At 52.1% G+C, this 19606-nt stretch overlaps 6 protein-coding genes across 6 annotated transcripts; 3 read left to right on the forward strand and 3 right to left on the reverse strand.

Moving 5' to 3' along the window:
- Positions 1-245: 245 nt before the first annotated feature.
- On the forward strand, positions 246-1761 carry BO87DRAFT_379297 (Bax inhibitor-1 family protein). Its single transcript, XM_025624000.1, has 3 exons — positions 246-508; positions 587-657; positions 745-1761. The coding sequence occupies exons 1-3, from the start codon at positions 356-358 to the stop codon at positions 1337-1339; spliced, it is 819 nt and encodes a 272-aa protein (XP_025476621.1). The 5' UTR covers positions 246-355; the 3' UTR covers positions 1340-1761.
- A 322-nt stretch (positions 1762-2083) lies between these two features.
- Positions 2084-7536, reverse strand: BO87DRAFT_315652 (uncharacterized protein; the record flags this gene model as incomplete). The annotated part of the gene is made up of 8 exons (XM_025619703.1): positions 2084-2872; positions 2939-3167; positions 3218-3572; positions 3646-3745; positions 6019-6065; positions 6461-7079; positions 7179-7426; positions 7485-7536. The coding sequence occupies 8 exons, from the start codon at positions 7534-7536 to the stop codon at positions 2084-2086; spliced, it is 2439 nt and encodes an 812-aa protein (XP_025476622.1).
- Positions 7537-8339: 803 nt separating this feature from the next.
- Positions 8340-9764, forward strand: BO87DRAFT_315752 (DUF1479 domain-containing protein; the record flags this gene model as incomplete). The annotated part of the gene is made up of 2 exons (XM_025619709.1): positions 8340-8540; positions 8595-9764. 2 exons carry the CDS (start codon positions 8340-8342, stop codon positions 9762-9764), a joined length of 1371 nt encoding a protein of 456 aa, XP_025476623.1.
- Positions 9765-10157: 393 nt separating this feature from the next.
- Positions 10158-13369, forward strand: BO87DRAFT_341340 (uncharacterized protein). The gene is made up of 3 exons (XM_025620692.1): positions 10158-10763; positions 10824-13068; positions 13151-13369. Exons 1-3 carry the CDS (start codon positions 10210-10212, stop codon positions 13190-13192), a joined length of 2841 nt encoding a protein of 946 aa, XP_025476624.1. The 5' UTR covers positions 10158-10209; the 3' UTR covers positions 13193-13369.
- A 721-nt stretch (positions 13370-14090) lies between these two features.
- On the reverse strand, positions 14091-15579 carry BO87DRAFT_429043 (SEC14 family lipid-binding protein; the record flags this gene model as incomplete). The annotated part of the gene is made up of 4 exons (XM_025627479.1): positions 14091-14594; positions 14654-15031; positions 15088-15229; positions 15317-15579. 4 exons carry the CDS (start codon positions 15577-15579, stop codon positions 14091-14093), a joined length of 1287 nt encoding a protein of 428 aa, XP_025476625.1.
- A 402-nt stretch (positions 15580-15981) lies between these two features.
- Positions 15982-19161, reverse strand: BO87DRAFT_379304 (putative transcription factor (Snd1/p100)). The gene is made up of 2 exons (XM_025624001.1): positions 18909-19161; positions 15982-18686 (listed from the first exon to the last, which is right to left on the reverse strand). The coding sequence occupies exons 1-2, from the start codon at positions 19044-19046 to the stop codon at positions 16173-16175; spliced, it is 2652 nt and encodes an 883-aa protein (XP_025476626.1). The 5' UTR covers positions 19047-19161; the 3' UTR covers positions 15982-16172.
- Between the last annotated feature and the right edge of the window lie 445 nt (positions 19162-19606).

Genomic DNA, 19606 nt, shown 5'->3' on the forward strand with positions numbered 1-19606 from the left:
TATGATCCTGAAAGGTTCTGCCATAATTGAATCCTCACATGAAATGTTGTATAGACCAATTTGATAGGGTAAACGTAAGTGAATCTTATGCATACTACTAGAACATACTAGATGGCGATAGTAAACCTCTGCCTAAGGCACAAAACCACTATCATGTGACACCACCGACGTCACCTGCCCCGGAGCGCCGTTGAGCCGCGGCGCCGCAGCGGTTCTCGGCCCTCTCTCTCCTCTCCTTCCTTTCCCCGATTAGTCTATCCTACTATCTAATATGACAGACTGTCCCATCAACTCATTCCATCCATACTACTAGTCTGACAGCGTCAGAGACAACTGAAATTCATCGCAGTTGCAAATGGCAGCGAACACCAGATACGAGCCTGCTCCGCAGCGCGACTCCTTCGAGGAGCGCGCCTATCCTCAACCCCCGCCGTCTTATCAGGCAACGGCCGACTACTCGCAAGCAGCGCCACGCAGCGAGGACGACAATGTTCCTGATGATTTCAAGGTACATACACCACCACTTTCAACAAATAAGCTTGCATTATCTGAGAGAACAAAACCAACTGACAATGTAATTGCTTAGTTCGGCGGCACCGTCGCGGAGGGCACCTTGCCCATCCGTATGCAGTTCATCCGGAAGGTCTATTCCATCTTGTAAGCACCATCACCACATCCACCCCAAGAAAGCAATAATCAAGAATAGCATCAGAACAAAACTGACAAGAGAGTAATCACAAACAGAACGGCCCAACTCCTCCTCACCACCATCCTCAGCTCCATCTCCTTCTTCTCCCCCAGCTACCGCCTCTGGATCCAATCCAACTTCTGGCTCATGATGGTCTCCGTCTTCGGCGCCGTAGGCTTCATGCTCGTCACCTACTGGAAGCGCAAATCCTACCCGGCCAACCTCCTCTTCCTATCCGGATTCACCCTCCTCGAAGCCTACTCCATCAGCGTCGTGACCTCCTTCTACGATGCCCGGCTCGTCATCCAGGCCCTCATCCTCACCCTCGGTCTCTTCGTCGCTCTCACCCTCTTCGCCTGCCAGACCAAGTATGACTTCACTAACTGGATGCCCTACCTCTTCGGTGGCCTGTGGTTCCTGATCTTGTTTGGCTTCGTGGCTGTGTTTTTCCCTGCGAATAGCACCGTCGAGCTGATTTATGGGGGCCTTGCGGCGTTGATCTTCTCCGCGTATATTCTTGTTGATACCCAGTTGGTGATGAGGCATTATCATGTTGAGGAGGAGATTGCCGCGAGCATTTCGCTCTATTTGGATATCTTGAATTTGTTTTTGGCGATTTTGAGGATTCTGAATAGTCAGAATAATAACTAGGTTGGGATAACCTGGTTGTTATTTTGATGGGTTGAAGAAAGGAAAGGTGGTAGTGGGGGTAAATGTGGATTGATACAGATTGTGCTACTTGCTGGTGGTGGTGGTGGTGGTGGTTGAGGAAACGCAGTGAGTGATCGTGAGATGGACTCTCTTCTACGTTTTATGCGGTGATAAAATACCTCGCCTGACTTGCTTGTATTGCCTAATGATATTGTACTCATCCGTTAGCTTTAGTCGCGTTGTTTCTTGATGGGTAGTAGATCGACTTCAATAAGTTCTGTGTTTATCTGAACCGGAGTATCTATCTATGGAAAGCAAGGAACCGGATTCATAGAAGATAACTTTACAGAGCCAAGACAAGCTACCTAGCAAGAGAGATGGAAAGGTAAGAGAGTAAAGGCATCATTAGATTGAAAAAAATGTATTCCAAGGTTTAAGACGTTAATCTAAACCGGACCAAACACGAACCCCAACGCCGGTGCAATGGTATAGCGTGCAGAAACCCCAACATTGTAACCGTTGGACGAAGAGAGCCCAGATCTAGATCGCAAACCCGAAAGGAAACCAACAGATGCAAGAAACAAAAAAATAAACTTAAGAAAAGAAGATTGGTAGGGAGTGTCTAAATTTAGTAGGAAAGCGGAAAAGGTCACCTCACACGAGGGCCAAAAAGCTAGTGGACGGAAATGGAACGCATCCAGATCTTTTCACTTTCCCCGCATCCAAAACCAAACCAAAACCCATCTAGTGAGAAGCAATGAAAACAGAGTTCGTGATCAGGCATACGACCATAACCACCACCCCGTATACTACGAGTGCCAAACTTAACTTTCGTAGAAGGGTACGGCGCCAGTTGCGTTTTCCTCGGCGGAGGATGCCGCTGTCGGTTAGGGGGCGTGCCTGCACGCTCTCTTCTCCGTCTTCATCGTTGCTATCATCGGATAGCATACCTTCCGCTGCTTCGTCGTCTTCTTTCATCAGACGCTGGTGGTGGGGCGAATCGGGAGAGGAGATCTTGTAATAGAACAATCCGGGGAGAATGAAGCTGATGCTGGTGCTTCCTGTGCTGCCGACATAGGCAAGAACGGCCTCCAAGGAAGACACAGTCATGGCCACAATATAGCTCAGGACAAGGATGGTAGTCGTAATGATCGAGAATCGGAGGTCACTCATCGGCTCCGCAGTCCGGCCGCCCCTCTGCCCCAGGAGGGGGTTCCGGTGAGGGGAGGTGTCGCTATTGGACGAGGACTTGGGCCTCCAGCGCAGCACTGCGTCAACGGAGGCCCGGCACGGGTGGCACTGAAGAGGATACGAGAACATGACAAGCATGACGATAGCAGCGCGGCCAATCGTGGCCCAAAGACCCGGTGGGTACATGCTCACGATATTCCCGCCGACACTGTTTCCAAAGGAGAGGTACCCAGTAATGGCCACAAGAATGTAAGTGGCGGCAGAACTGCCGATACTGGCCAGGACAACACCGGTGGTTCGGAAATGGCTGTTGTTGCCGATCTCGTTCAGGATTGAGAACATCTGGGGTGCACGTCAGAGCAATGAACCATGGAAGTAAAGATCTGGGTTGTGGGTCTCGGGACATACGTTCTGATGGCATGTAAACGCGAAAACAATCACAGGCAGACTGCTGAGGGTAGGTACAGGGCCTGCCCAGTGAATCACTCGAACCGGACCACGGTCCTCCATGGTGTCCCCCTTCACAAAGTGGTATACGACCAAAACCACCAAGTAGGCCATCGAGACCAGAGCTGCAATACTTGTATACTTGAGCGAATCCAAGCGACGGAGGTACGAGAGAGGGATAACAATCAGCCTGAAACTAGTTAGCTCTGTCCGACGCACTCAATGCCGTAGTCAGCGTACATGAAGGCTGTTACCCAGAAGTGCCGGTCCACCAAAAAGTCATAGTCGGGAGCACCTCCAACAAATCCTTGAACCACGCCCGGCATCAGATCGCCAATGATGATGAGGTAGCTGATACCGACTCCGAAACATTTGACCGCAATGGCGGCATCGAAGATGACAGCGATATTAGGATAGGTGATCTGGGATAAGGCAAAGAAGGATGCAGTGCCTCGTTCGAGATATCGGGCACATAGAGACTGGAGATATAGACCGAAACCTGCGGTCATTCCTGACCACAAAATCACAAAGACACCTAGGACGATTCCCATATGAGAGATGGCCAGCGGCATGGCCATAACACCGGCACCAATAACTAACAGACAAGGACAGAGCATGAGTCAGTAACGATTGCGGAGTAAAGGTATATGATTTCCGGCCCGACTTACTTGTGTTAACTAAGTTGATCACACAGCTGACCCAACTGGCGTCGCCATGATGTCCAATGCTTCGTTTCCCTTTGCCGCCGTGTCTGCGACCGATGGGTACCTGTCAGCGATAAGGCTTAAGAGCAGGGGAAGTACTTCGAATTGGAGGTAGTATAGGTTACCTTCGAGAACCGGCTCGAGGGGAGCCAATCCCGACGGAAGCTTCGTCGTCCATCATTGTGAAGGAGTAAGTTGGAGGAAGAGTCGAGTTGTGTTGAGGAGGTGGTAGAAGTAGTTCTTTTGGAGGCGGTAGATAAGGATTGAAGGTGGCCACACGACAAAAGATTGCGGGTGATCAACCAACCATAGTCGGTCGAAGTTCACTCGAACCAGCGGTGCAGCGGGAGATGTGCTCGGAAGTCGGTAAGGAACGGAAAACAAATCAGCGAAGAAGTTAGTTGGAAAGGGAGAATTATAGGAGAAATTAAGAAAAAAGAGGGGTTGGAGAAGGGAAAGGCATCCGGAGATAAGAAGAAGGAAAAGGGAAAGGGAATGAACAGCGCAATCCAAATGCCGCCGAAGGAGCGGAGGCGGTGGAGAGCCTTGGTTAGTCAGTCCCTTTATCGCCCTCCGCCATTGGTGGCTTCACTTCTTTTTCCCCAGATTGTCACGACTACAACCTTCCTACTATATTGTCTACTAGTTGTCTACTTGGTAGTATCATGCGATGTTATCAGAAGCTCATAATCAATTTCAGAAGAAGGCTGGTTTTGAAGCATTGTTTTGTTGCTTAGAAGATTTACAGACTTACTGCTGTGGTAAGGACAGTAAGCCAGGTCATGTACTTACTGAGACAGTGAGTGGAGTACTACTCCAGGCTGAAGCACAGGTCATACACCATTCCTTAGTGCCCTCGCGCAATCTGCAGAGTGCCAGTCTGCCTTGACCCAGTAATACGCAATACTACCTTCCGTAGCTGGCGACAGGATGAGACTGGAAAGAGTTTCCACATTTGGCTGAATCTGGCCTGAGTCATCCAAACCAGCCACACCGTAGTTAACTAACTAACTAGTCAGTCAACTAACGGAGTAAGCATATCAATACTTCTCGTGCTTGCCTGACATGTAGTCATCTGACCTCTCGAATTGTATTATATGCTCTATTCCGTTAATCTAGTATTTACAACTTGGGCACTAATTATATCTTGATTTGGTAATTATGAAGTATTAAATTTCACTTTTTATAAAATTATTTCATGATAGTTGTATAAGTTGTTACTATGAGGGCTATTTTAAGTTAAACTATCCATGCTGCTTAAGACAACAGCGATCTAGTTCTGCTACCCCCAAGTCCCTGCACACAATAATCCTCTTCTTTCTAGATAATCACATAATCAGTTGTCAACATAATGTGGCTTCCCATCAATGCTGGAGATACCAACCCTTTCAGCATAACCGCAGATACCACCCCTTTAGTCCTAGATGAATCAACACGCACCCTCTACAACCGCGCCATCTCCGACCCCTCCTCACTAACGGATCAAGAACGTCGACTAATCACCTACCGCCCCCCACCAGACGAGGAAGACACCCTCTGTCGAAATGCCTGCGGCTTGTCCATGGGTGAACTAATTACCAAAGCCATCAACAGCAGCAGCAACACCAGTGATGACATCCCCCTTGGCAGCCTCGGCCTGAGCCATAAAGAAGCCAGTCTTTTAACGACCGGCGTAGTCGAGGGGCAATCAGGCCGTATCCTGTCCGAGGTGGCGCGCCTTTCTCCTGAAGACCGGGACCTTAAAGCTCGAGCTATAGTAGCGGCGAGGACGGACGATATTCGGGCTGCTATTGAGGTGGCGCAGAGGGTTCTGCAGCGATGGCGAAAGGCGGAATTGGCGGCGGCCAACATGCTGAACGATGATGACATTAGGAATATTCTGTTTGCCTTGAGGGTTCCTTGGCAGGAGCATGTACTGCAATCCAGTTCAGCTTCGGCGCGTGATGCTGCCCTTGGTGAAGCAGGTGGTCGCTTTGGTCTCGTGGTATTCTACCCGAAAGAAGAAGAAGAGGAAGGAGGACGCCTTCCAGAATATAAACCCCTAATCGGAACGGCTGTTTACCATGGACTACACTATTCAGCGAGGTTGATTAAGGACGAGACGAGAGACTGGTTCGCATTGCACTGGGTGGCTGTTCCAGGTAGTACTAGTAATAACAGCATGGAAGCGAGTGCACTACGAAGCAGGTTCAGGACAATGCTCCAAAATGGTGAGGTCCCGGCTGGCTTTCGGCGCGATGCTTTTCTATATCTGGATGACGAGGCTTTCCGCTCGCGTGAAACCACACGGTCGTATCTCTGGTTAGCTGAGCCTGAACCCCTGTTTGAGACAAAGACAGAGCACGAGACAAACCCAAAATCGGATACTGGAACTGGGACTGGAGCTGCGACTGGAGCTCAGCATGAGGCTTTACAACCCCTTAAAGTCGACATCAAGCATATCGCCCCGACTTTGTTTGCGCGATTGGTCCAGCGCGATCTCCAGGGCGAGGCGAGACGAAAGCCCTATCGATATACCTCGGAGCTGACCAGGTTGCATGCGGCCGTCAATGCGAAATATAGAGAGGATAGAGATGGGATTTGGCCGCCACCTGCTCGATTCCAGTAGTTGAAGCTATGCGAAACTGGCTCATATTACCTATTGTGAGTAGATCATGGTTATTCGTTTTCGGAATTGCTTAAGCTTTCAGCATCCTGAAAGCCAAAGTAGTATTAGTATATTTTCTATCTCCATCTCTCTACAACTTGGGCACTCCCCATCCAGGCTGCGACAGCAGACCAAGTGTCTCGTTTATCACTGCACTGTTATCGGAGACCGTATTACCTGGACGATCTCCAGGCCCAGCATCATTGAAAGGCTCTACTGCCCGAACTGTCTTGGAGACCTCTAGGATAGTTCCACCACTAACTGGGTACTGGGGACCACGACCACTCTGATCCCTAATGATACCGCTCACCTTGTCCTGTTGGATAAGCGCCAACATGACCTCTGCTACTTCTTCTGGAGTTACCCATGCATCCGCCCCTTCATTCACTACCTTGAGCTTTTCAGGATGGTCCGTCCACAACGGTGTCTTAATAACTCCCGGCGCAACAGCTGTGATGCGGATCCCGCACTCCTGGTCCAGGCCCGCCAACGACCGTACCAAGCCATTGATGCCGTGTTTCGTGGCGACATAGATCGGGGCGATGAAGTTGGGGTTCTGGCCGGCAATACTGGAGATGTGGACGATGTGCTTGCGTCGCTGCTTGTTGCCATGGCGCAGAAAATGGGCAATGGCTAGCTGTGTCGTGCGAATCGGATGCGTGAGGTTGATATCAAGAAGGGCGTAGCGACCTCCATACCGCGGGTCACGGCTTTCAGGGGTTCCCGGCGGACGCCAGAAGTTGGTCCAGTGCTGTGAGGTAAAATTGGGCGTGAGCAATCGAACGTGCCTGCAGCATACTACTCCTTGCGCGATGCATAACACTGGTATCAGTGGATAGGGAAACTATACCGGTTCAAAGATGCCTGCGCCAGGACAGACAATATCGAGCTCTCCAAATTCCTGCTCTGCTACCTCGAACATGCGCTCGAGCTGTTGCCAATCGGTCACGTCGGTCCGCTGGAAGATGGCTCGTGGCGTCTTCCCCTTCGCTGAGTATTGATCCACTAACGTCTTTGCCTCTGGACGTAGAGCTAGGTCGGCGAACAGGACATTGCATCCATGCTCGAGGAGAAGTTTGGCGAAGGACAGGTTAATTCCTACAATTACAACTTAGAGTGAGGTTTGCTTATCGGCCGAATACCATGCGTGACGAACCTGAACCTGCCCCCGTCACGATAGCAGCTCGGCCTTGAACGGCGAAGGACATTCTAAAGCAGGATTGAGGCCCAGGGAGCTGCAATGGGGAGTGTGGTTTGGCGGTTAGGTGGCTTTCTGCCGAGTGGCCCTGTGCTACTTTATAGCTGTTCCGGAGGGGTTCGATAGGGGACCCAGGCCTACCCCATGGGCATGTCGCTGTATCACTAGACCGAGGACGAGAGCCCTAAAGGTGGTAGAAACCCGGAACAAGACCGAGGACAAGTCATCAACTCCTATCTGACCGCTGCCTCTCGGGGTGCTCCCCTCGGTGAAAGTGCCGATCAGCTCGCTTGAAGTCATTGGCAGCGAGACCTGATTCACTGCGTTCTGTGCAGGACGTGCAAGGGCGGTTGCAGCGGATCTGTTATAGAGGGTGCCTTCGTATCAATTGCCTATCGGTAAGTACGATGGCTAGTCTGAACTGTAGCCCCGAGCCATGATCTGATAAATCCCAGCTTCCTTCTAATTTTCGCCTCTGAAATACGTATGAGACAACCTCGAGTGAAGGCAATAGTTCATTCCGGGGCAATGTGGATCCCGCAAAGAGCAACATTCCCGCATTTTCTTGTTGCCGCTTTTTGCGGGGGAGGCGGGGACCTTCTTTATCAAGTAATCGGGCCGACTGCTGGATATGGGTTTCCGACAATAATCCGCCCCAGCTGCAGGTATATCAATCGCAAGAGGTCTGTCTGCCAGTGATCAGAAATATCGAGATTCCAAGTACCCATTGGAAAGATAGATATCATGTCTATGTCTAAAATTCTTTCAAAAACGGCCGCCCGCGCCGCGTCCACGTCGACTTCAGCGTCGTCGATGACCAAGGCTGCGGGCGATATCTCCAGCGTCTTCCCCAGTTTGAGACCAGACTATAAGCCAGAGCCCCTACCCCCGCGGTTCAGGGATCTGAAGCTGAAATACTTTGAAAAGAATGAAAAAGCTCTGAAGGAAAGTTGGGAGCGACTCCTTCCCAGCTTGGAAGAGGAAGTGCACAAGATTAAGACCAAAGGAAGCGATGTAAGTTCCCATGGCATCTTCTGTATGTATGAGTGACACTGACAAAAGGTCCAGATCATCCCATCAGTGCAATATTCAGATGTCGTCAATGACACCGTCCCAGACCATCTTCTTGCGGAGATCCGTCACAGAGGTTCCGTGGTCATCAGAAACGTGGTGCCTCGAGAGAAAGCCCTCGACTGGAAGGAGCGGATCAAGGACTATGCTGCTGCCAACCAAGAGCGCGTGAAGGCCTTCCCTCCCGACTCCCCAGCAGTCTATGAGCTGTACTGGACTCCATCCCAAGCAGAGGCCCGAGCACATCCGAGCATGCTCGGTACCCAGCGCTTCCTGCAGCGTCTCTGGCACTCGTCCGATCCGGACACTCCGATTTCGACTCGGAATCCTTTGACCTACGCAGACAGACTCCGCATCAGGCAACCCGGCGACGCAAAATTCACACTCGGCCCTCATATTGACGGTGGATCATTGGAGCGCTGGGAGGACATTGAATACTCCCGAGTCTACTCCAAAATTCTGGAGGGAAAATGGGAAGAATACGACCCATGGGACGCCAAGCACCGTGTCTCGGCCAACATGGACTTGTACAACGGCGCTGGTTCCTGCTCCATGTTGAGATTCTTCCAAGGATGGCTGTCCATGTCCAACACAGCTCCCGGCGAAGGCTCGCTGCATGTTTGCCCCATGGTCATTCAGAGTACCGCTTACACTATCCTCCGACCTTTCTTCGACCCAGCCTCCTCGCAGCCGGTGCTGGATAACACATTCCCTGGTGCCGTACCCGGAACATGCCAGGAATACAACCCCGTCACGCATCCTCACCTGGACCTGGAAACCACCATGGTGTCCGTCCCCGAGGTGGAACCCGGTGACTACGTTGCCTGGCACTGCGATTCCTTGCACTCCGTCGATAAGGAACATCGCGGCAAGGGAGACTCCAGCGTTCTCTACATCCCTGCCACGCCTATGTGCGAAATGAACGTGAACTACCTGCTCAAGCAGCGCCAGGCTGCGCTTGCTTACTCCCCGCCTTGGGATTTCCCCGGCGCTGGTGGACCCGGTGAGATCGGTTTCCAGGGAGCACTTGACTGGAGCTCGATTGATGCAGAGGGCCTGCGCGCCATGGGTATGGGAAGTCAGCCATGGGATATTACCGACGACATGACCGAGGGAGAGAAGGCGGTTGTCAGAGCTGCCAACAAGACCTGCTTCGGGCAAGCATGAGATTCTTGGATATGATGAGCATTACTTCAATTCGCCAGATTGTATTTGTACATAGAATAGCATCAAAATGTATATGAATTCGGACTATATCATCGTTCTAGTAGCAGTATGAAGGACCTTACTCGCAACGATCAATTTTAGGTAGAGGACATACGTCGCACTTCAATTTGTTTTACGCATGGTCACGTCAATTTCAGCCATAGTAGCACCCATCAGTAAATGTCGTAAAAGCTGTTCTTAGTAATGAAGAATTGGTAGAAGTGCAATCAAGTAAGAAGCTGAAGCTGTAGTGGAGACAAACCGGGGGGAAAGGGATTCTGCCCGATGATACATCACCGCCCGTCATCGATGATCCGCAGCTTATCGTTAGTCGGCCACCATCACATCCAGCTACCTCTCTCCTCTGTCGCCCTCCAATGCCCGACCGGAAACATCTGTCATAATTATGTGGCTACAGGCGACGCTTCTCTTGCTCGCCTCGTGCGTTCCCTCGTCCCTGGCCATCTACCGGGACGAGGTCAACCATGTCGACTACCATCACGCACTGCTCGGCTTTCCCACATCCCAATCGACCTTCTTCCTCAAACCGTCCGCTTCCTCCAATGCCTCCTTACTCTATACACTCTCGGAGAAGTCGCTGCTCGGTGCTGTGAACCCCAGAGACGGCTCCCTTGTCTGGAGACAGAACCTCTCGCGTTCTGATCTGCCCGCTGCTGGAAACAATCCCCACGGTCTTCTCCGCGCCTCCGAAGGCACAAACGCCCTGGTCAGCGCGCTAGGCGATTACATTTCTTCGTGGACTGCTCTGGATGGAAAATTGATCTGGGAACACTGGTTTGAGGGCGAAGTGCTCGCTGATCTCGAGCTTCTGGAGCTGGAGGATGTCAGTGCGGCTCCGTCGACCAAAGACAATGTGGCGCTTTGGAGCGGAAAGGCTGGCGTTGTCCGAAGGCTAGATGGAGATTCGGGTCGGACGAAGTGGGAGCACTTGGACGAAAGGTACGAATATACTTGAAACTGACTTCTGTTGGAGCTTCCATCGCTGATATTTCCCGGTAGCGGCGATATTCCCCTCCAATTGTCGTCATCGGCCACCGAGGTCTTCTACGTCGCTCTGCAGCCCTCCTCCCGGAAAGGATACAGAATCAAGGTTACTTCTTTGGATCCCTTGACCGGTCGCCAAACTCGACAGCATATTCTGAGCTCGGAAAGCGACTTGTCTAGCACCAACTCAGTCCTCTTCGTGGGCGCGAACACTGCCGCACCCATGATTGTCTGGGCGGATCAGTCATTCAAAACGCTCAAGGTCAACGTCATCGGTACGAAACAGGTACACTCGTTCGATATTGAAAATACAAGTGGTGAGAGTGTCAGCTCCATCACGGTTCATGCTCCCAAGAAGCTCGAATCGCTGCCGCATTTCCTGGTGCACTACGAGACGGAGTCTACCACTTGGGCGGAAGTTTATCACGTTGACTTGAAGTCCGCTTCGGTGACCAAGGCCTACGAACTTCCTCGCTTGCAGGGATGGTCCGTTTTCTCGACGAGCAACAAGGATGCCAACGTCTACTTCACCCGCATCACTCAGTCTGAGACCACTGTCGTCTCTTCTGTCTCTCACGGAGTATTGGGAAGATGGGTCCACCAAGCTCCCCCTATGGAGCAAGCTTTGCATTCTGTATCGGAGGTCGTTGCCAAGGATAAGAGCGTTGCTGTTCGGACGGCCGCTGCCTTGGAATCTGGCGACTGGCAATTGATTCGCAATGGCCAGACCGAATGGACTAGATATGAAGCTCTGTCGGGTGCTCTGGCCGCTACTTGGGTCCAGGAGGCCGTTCAGGAGGATCTGGCTCATCAACTGGAAGTTGAGGGTCACGAAAGCCTTTACGGGGCCTACGTGCACCGCGTTAAGCGTCACGCCAGAGACCTTCAGCATCTTCCTGAGTGGCTGAAGGGGCTGCCCAAGCGCATTTTGACCAGTATCTTGACCGATGAGGTCTCCAACCTCGATAGTTTTGGTATTGTCAAGTCTGTTATTGTGGCCACAGAGAACGGAAGAGTCTACGCCCTTGATGCCGCCAAGCACGGCGCCGTGTCTTGGAAGGTCAAGGCTGCGGAAGCGGACTCGTGGAATGTGAAGGCTATTCTGGCCCATCCTGGCACTGCTACGGTGTATGTCGATGATGGCAGCTCTGTCACTCTAGATGCCTCATCTGGCGAGATTCTGGCGCGCACCCCGGGCACTGCAAAGATCCGCTCGGTTGCCGTCGCCCACGATGGCACCGCTCCCCGTACCGTCGGCATTAAGGACAATGGTACACCCTTGGAGTCTATTGATGGCCCGGGTTTCTTCATAACGCTTAGCGATGATGGCCGTGTCCTCGGATGGGCTGCTCGCGATAACAAGCACCCTGTCTGGCAGTTCCTGCCCACCTCAGGCGAGAAGATCATCCACGCCACCGCGCGGCCCTCCCACGATCCTGTTGCCTCTATCGGTAAAGTCCTGGGCAACCGGTCTGTTCTCTACAAGTACCTAAACCCCAACCTCGCCCTCATCACCGCCGTGGGTGAGAGCTCTGCTACCTTCTATCTCCTTGATGCCATCTCCGGCAAGATCCTTCACTCCAGCACCCACCAAGGAGTCGACCCCACACAGCCCATTTCCTCCGTTGTCTCGGAGAACTGGTTCGCCTACTCCTTCTGGGCAGACACTGTCGACTCTTCCAGCGCCAAGGGCTACCAACTGGTGATTTCCGAGCTATACGAGTCTCCCGTTCCCAATGACCGCGGCCCGCTGGACGCAGCCTCCAACTACTCTAGCATCAGTGACCTCCCTCTGCCCCACGTGATCTCGCAAGCCTTCATCATCCCGGAACCTATCTCTCACATGGCCGTCACTCAGACCCGCCAGGGCATCACCACTCGCCAACTCCTCTGCACTCTTCCCTCCTCAAACGCCATCATCGGCATTCCCCGTCCCGTCCTTGACCCCCGCCGTCCTGTCGGCCGGGACCCCACCTCCACCGAAGCCGAAGAGGGTCTCTTCAAGTACAACCCCTTCCTCGAGTTCGATGGCAAATGGTACCACACGCATTCCCGGGACGTCGCAGGTATCAAGAATGTCCTTTCCGCCCCGACCCTGCTGGAAAGTACTAGCCTGATCTTCGCCTTTGGCGGCGATATCTTCGCTACACGGGCAACTCCCAGCCAGGCATTCGATGTCCTGGGCAAGGGATTCTCCAAGTTGCAACTGGTCTTGACTATTGTGGCGTTGACGGCTGGTGTGATTGTTCTTGCTCCGATGGTACGTCTCACCCCTCACCTTATCCATTTATCTGTATCCCTTGACTAGTAAACAGCTGGCTAACCAAAATATCGTTGAACAGGTCAAGAGAAAGCAGATCAACATGATCTGGAAATCCACATAAACACTAGTCTGATTTAGTTTAACTTGCGTTGCGATTGATGTATTATAGCGAAACGTTAGGATGGGATAGGACGGGATTAGGGTGGTAGTAGATGAAGCTGCTCACCTACCTACTTGCCTTTACCTACTACTACCATTTACTTTAGATATACGATACGATGTAAAGACGTAATATAACATACATACAGTTATAGTGGTTCTATTCCTACTATTGAATACCAGTAGTAACTGTAATGGTCTTATTTCTCCTCGATTTCCTCGTTGAGGAATGGGAGTTCGAATCATTCAAAAAAAAAAAAAAAAAAAAAAAAATACGTTGTATACTAACGAACTCGTACTGCCTCTTTACACCAATAATTCAAGATGAATTACTAAGATAGATCGAGAACTTTCGCAGCGGAAATGATATATATAACCCGCAAACCAGACCCAAGTTCACCTCAATGTGAACAGTAATGCGACGCGATTTCTTATAGGTCAAGAAGCCCGGAACAGTGATGGAAAAGCCAACTAGCAGAAACATAGACGAAGTATGAAAATGACCATAATTATATGACTAAAGCCCGAAAAAAGATGCATCTTTCTATGATGATGACGGTTGCTGCGCACACACCCAAGTCACACCTATGACAGATCCTGAAAAAAATATGGAAAAAGAAAAGTAGTATATAAGACAATGATGATGCTTGTTCAAGCCCGGAAAGGACAATACAAGATGTGAGAAAAACCAATGGTAGGAAAGTGGTATATTATCTAGAATAGCAGTGTAGCTTGTGGGAGAAGAGGATAAAGAAAACCGCTGACGCCGTGCGTTGGGTTCTATTAGTAGTATCTTCGACGGAGAAAGAGAAGAAAAAATTAGTGAAAAGTGTGTTAGGAAGAGATTGGAAACGCATGACTTATGCAGTCACTGGTTGTGTCTCAGTCTCCGATGTGGGAGCCGGTTCTTGCAGGGGGACTTTCTCGTTCTCGCTGGTCTGCTCCTGCTCAGTGGGCTTTTCATCCTGCACTGGAGAGGTGGTGTTCGATTGAGCAGGAGTTGCGCCAACAGGGATGTTGGACTTGCGGCTCTCGCCGTTCACCTTTCCGAGGACTTCGATGTGGTCGTCCTTGAACAGAACTGGGCCCTTAATGAAGTCGGGCTTGGTCTCTCCCTCGGCGGGAGGAGTTTCCAGGACCCCGACGACCTTGCGGGCCTCCTCGTCCAGATAAGGCATGTCGCCCCACTGCCAGTCCAAGTCGCCACCGTACTGCTTGGGGATGCTGGACGGGTCCATGAAGGCTGTCAGGGTGGGCTTTACTTCGGCGGCGGAGAGGATGAAGATCTTCGAAGTGGTTCCAGGGTCAAACCAGCGCTTAATCCAACCCCAGACTGTAGGGAAGAAAGAAGGAGCACCGATAATCTTCGAGGATAGCTGGTTAGCCGGGTTCATCATTGGGTGAATGGAGGTGGTGGACTCACAAAGATCCGGTCCAAGGTCTCCGGGTAGTGGGCAGTAGCCAAAACACTAGCATCCTGCATGTGCCCCTTCAGGTTCCAGAATTGCTTGAGCCCAACGCCACTCACATCCACAATGTTGGTAGAGGTGACAATGGGAGTTTCGGGGTTAGGACGAGGAAGCTTCGTGCACAGAGGCATGACGAAGTTGAGGAGGTTCTCGTAAAGAGCGAACAGACGCAGAAGACGCTGCGGGACCGTGGAGGACTGGTGCGTCTCGGACGTGGTTGAAGAGGACATGGTCTCGTTGTATGCGGCCATGTTCTTGCTGTTTAGATGCTTGATCTCAAAAACGTAGACGGGAATACCGCGGCGGTCTCGACGACCGGTCCATTGGGGATACTAGACAGGAAAATATTAGCGACCATCGCCATACACGTATAGATCAGCTCACGAACCATTCGCCGGGCAGCATCGTAGGAGTCCACATCAATGTTCTCGTAGAGCGACTCAATGGCATTATCCCGGCGCCAATCCTCGGTATCCTTGAACTGGCCCCAAGCGCCGTCAACGTCGAACTTGCGCGCGCGAAGGAAGCGCCTAAGAGTAATATTCATTAGCTCCTCTCCAATGCGTGTTCATCGAGCGTGACGAGGTCTATGTAGACGAAGCGCGAAATATACATACAACATCGTCGCATCATCATGGCTGGCCTTCTCTCCATCCCGTTCCGGCTTGTAGTAACCCTTCTCCTCACACAGTTTCTTGAATTCCTCCAGCCTCTTCTCCTGGTCGTCAGTCAGGTGGTGAAGATGGCCAGCGAGCCACGCCGTGCCAGCCGCCTGCGAGGCCGACGCAACGGGATCGTTGATAGGATCGGTCGCATCATGCGTAGATTTGGCGTCGCTCTCCGCCGCAGGTTGAGAGGATTTCGTTCCCCAGAAAGGCATTGTGCTGGATTAAGGAGATTGGGTATGCTTTGAATTGGGCGATTGCAGAGGAGGAGGTATTGAAGATGAAGCGGGTCCTTGGACGAGCTGAGCTCGGCGTCGGCGGAAGTCGGTTATAGTCTTATCTGTTTCAAGCCCGTCACGAGGCCTTGTTTCAAGTCGAGCAGGCGCCGGCTACGTCGGATTCTAATCACAAATAGTCCAACAATGAGCGAAAGTCGCAAACACGAGGGGAATGGCGGGGATATGGCATAAAGGACAAGAAAATTGGGCTGACGCTGCGAAGTCGGGAAAGGCAATTCGCCGTATCGGACAGTCGCGGAGATAGCATCCGCTTATGTCATCTATGCACGGATTTATGCAGAGCACAACAAAAAGGAAGGTTGCCAAAGATCCAACTTTTGGTATCCTTATTCAGAAAACATATTTGAGAAATCCTAGACTAATGTAGCACAGCTCTTGAAAGCTGCCAATGTAAGAATGCCCAAAGCCACTAATTCCGTCGCTCATGGGAATCGACATAAAGCGCCATGTGGATAATTGTACAGACATCTTCTTCCACCACTCCAAACACAACACTATGAGTGTAATATTTAGTCCTCGGTCAGGTCGCCATACTCCCACATACCCCGTCGTTCCTGCTTCGCCTCCTCTTCTACGCTGCGGAGGTGGGACACTGTCTCAGTAGCGGCCCGCTCCCAGGCCTTCAGCTTCCTGGGCACCATGGCCAAACCCTCACGAACAATGTCGGCATTGATACTGTGATCCAGGTTCTTGGACTCGGAAGGATCCAGCAAGGTGACGTGCAGGGTTCCGTCTGGAGACACGTAGTCGACGTTGGCAACAAGCTCACGGTTGTAAACTTGGTCTTCGAGGAAGCTGACTGCGTCTTGCAGGTAATCTTCGGCACCAGGGAACTGGACAAAGGAGAGCACTGCATCAGCCGCCTGGGCGCGAAGCTTCTGGACGGAGAACTGCGGCTGGCTCAAAGGCCGGAGACGGGACCAGGGCAGGACTTCCGAGTTACCGAAGTCAATGTAAACAACCTCAGCCTGCTGGTTTTCACGGTCATTGCGACGGACCTTAGCGCGGTACCACTCGTTGTCCTCGGTGAACTTGGCGGCAACGAAGTCGCCGGCCTTGGGAGGTCCAGGGAGCGGAGTGTCGTTGGCCTTGTTGAGGTGGAACGAACGGAAAGCACTCATCAACTCCGTTAAGGCAGAGGTGCCTGTGCCAATCTGCTGAACCTTAACGCGGCCAGTAGTAGGGTCGACATAGGTGACCATCACATCGCGGTAGTCCTTGCGACGCTGGGAAACCTCGGTGTCAGTGTTGTTGTTGCTGTTGGCAGGCTCCTCCTCATCTTCAACGATGTCCTTGCTAGGGTCCCAGTCGTGCCAGAGACCCTTGCGGGCCTCCTTGGCCCTTTGCTCCGCAGCAAAGTATTCCGTAGCGTGACCAGACTGCTCAGCGGAGTAAGCGTGAACAGTAGCAAGACCCTCCTCAAGGAGGACCTTGGTGAAGTTCTCCTTGTTCACATACAGAGTACCTATGAATCCACCGACCTTGTCAATGGTCTCCACGTCGATCTCAACATCACGCTGCATGCAGCGCTTGTTCGCAAGATCGTGAGCCTCCTGGCCGCAAGGCTCGGATGCCTCACCGGGGTTACGGGCAGACCGGGGAGCGCGGATACCCGACAAGACAAGAGTCAACTTGGCGTTCTCACGAGGAACCAGAACGGTGAACCGAGATCCCGACTTGACAAAGTCGACAATAGCCGGCACACGCTTCTGGCGCTGGAGAATGGAAACTTCCATCTTGGCCTTCTGAACGCTTTCCGAGTAATCCTGGTACTGCTTGGGCTTGGGGGGCTTAGCAGCCCACATGCCCTTGCCTTCGGCCTGGGCCTCTGCTTCAGCAAGCATGAGGTTGTCATACTCAGGAGACCGGTCCTCGTCATCCTGGCGGTGACGGATGACGGAAGCGTAACCCGCCTGGACGAGGGCCAGAGCGATGTTGGTGTTTCCTTGAACAACGGTGGCAACCTCCCTCTCCTCGTATCCCTCCGTAGCGGGCTTCTTGCCGTTAATAGTGACCTTGACGTGCTTTCCAATGATTCTCTTGCGCACAAACTCCTTAGCATCGGCGGCAAAAGGAGCCTGCTTGGGATCAGATGGCTTCGGTTGCCTGACACTGCTGAGCTGGATCTTCTTCTCCTGACCGGCCTTGTTGCGAATGAAGAGCGTGTCTGCATTCAGCACGCGGCCAACAACGTAGTCCTCGGCCCCGCCAGCAGGACCCTTGGGAGCAACTAGACCAGTGAAGATGCCCACTCTGGCGTCCTTGGCCACTTTCTCCGCACGGCGGAAAGCTGCCATCTCAGTACCAAGCAGGGCGGAGTGATGATCGTGGCAACGAGCCAGACCAGCTTCCAGCAGGAACTTGGCAACATTGCCGTTCGGGTGGAGAACACTAGCAATCAGTTGACCCTGAGGGGTGACGCCCAGAAGATTCACCTGGACCTTGCGCTGCAGAATCCTCGATTCGACGAACTGGAATGCTTCGTCTCCATACGGCTCTGCAGGCTGTTCTTTGCCCTCAGCCGTCACTCGCTTGGCTGCTGGGGCACGAACACCCGCCATGGCAGCGACAACCTGCAGGTGTTCCTCCGAAGATAGGAGCAAACGGACGATCAGGCGGTCGCCGTTCAGAACCCTCTCGACGATACCTTCCAAGTGCTTGTCCTTCCATTCGTCAACCAGCGCCTTAGGGTCAGACAGCTCATAAGTGGTCTCTGTGCGACCACTCTCTGTGCCTGCCCATGTTCCCTTGCCCTCCGTCTGGGCATGCTCCTCCAATGCACGGAGTCGTTGCAGGAACGCCACAGTCTCTTCAGACTCGTCGCTGCGCTTGCCAGCCTCTTCGCGGACGCGAGTCCATCCTTCCTGGACGCTGATGTCGGGGAGGGAGACGTCGAAGGTCGGGAGTTTGATTGTACCGTAGTCGCGCTTAGCACCGGTAGGGATGGTGTACAGGATTTGAAATTGTACGACTTTTCCGACTAGGAGCTCGCGGAGAAACTCTCGGGAATGGAAGCCGTACGGCTGCAGAAAGAAAACAGCGGCAGTTAGCAAGTTATTGATAGATCAATTAAGCGATGCTAGTTATAACGGGCCAAGGTCGATTCCAACTCAGTCAAGAATGTTAGATTTCGGATGGAATGCAGCCTTTTGTCCCCGATGTAGAGGCCACCTATCCAGGCAGAAAGAAACGGTTGCACCGCGCATTGACATTGTATCTGAAAACACAAAAAAGAACCAACTCACCTCATCTCCCTCTCTGCGTAGTCTCGGCGCGGAGACATATGCAAGACTGAGGATACGTTCCTGGCCTGGGTTGTTGATATGCGACAGCACCACCGTGTCGCCGGACAGGACAGATTTCACGCGGGCTTCCAGAGGCATGCTGGCAAGCGACAGGCGAGACCAGAAATTGACGAGACGGGGTTAAAGAGGCAGAAGCAATTAAGGAGAAAGGGATGTAAGTAATGAATTATGAGAAGGAGACAAGAAAAAAAGACCGAATGAATGATAGGGGAAAGGGAGAAGAAGACAGTCGGACTACTTCCATTGAGGCCAGGTACAGCAGTCCGAGCGGCCAATCGCGCTCGGGCGGGCACCTGACTTTTGTGGGGGAGTTCGACTCCGGCCTCGACGGAGCTTCGCTCCTGCAACTATCCGCACCGTTGTCTGCATATCATCATGAAATCAACTTGCTAAGTCCCAGTGATCAAGAAGAGTGAATCTTTCTATAAACAGTGACTCTTTCACGACCACATTTACTGAACTACAAGCTTCCCTGGAGCTCCGTCACTGCAGGAAACACCAGTTCACCAACCACTTCACCAAAGATGCTTCACCAACTGCCAGAATTGAGCTGCAGCATAAACAATTGTCTACTCAATGTTTCTGGCGACGAGCGCTGTGCTCATTGATCAAACTTGGGCATGTCTGTTGGCTCGCCT

The sequence above is a fragment of the Aspergillus neoniger genome (assembly GCF_003184625.1).
Source record: "Aspergillus neoniger CBS 115656 unplaced genomic scaffold BO87scaffold_31, whole genome shotgun sequence".
Classification (NCBI taxonomy): domain Eukaryota; kingdom Fungi; phylum Ascomycota; class Eurotiomycetes; order Eurotiales; family Aspergillaceae; genus Aspergillus; species Aspergillus neoniger.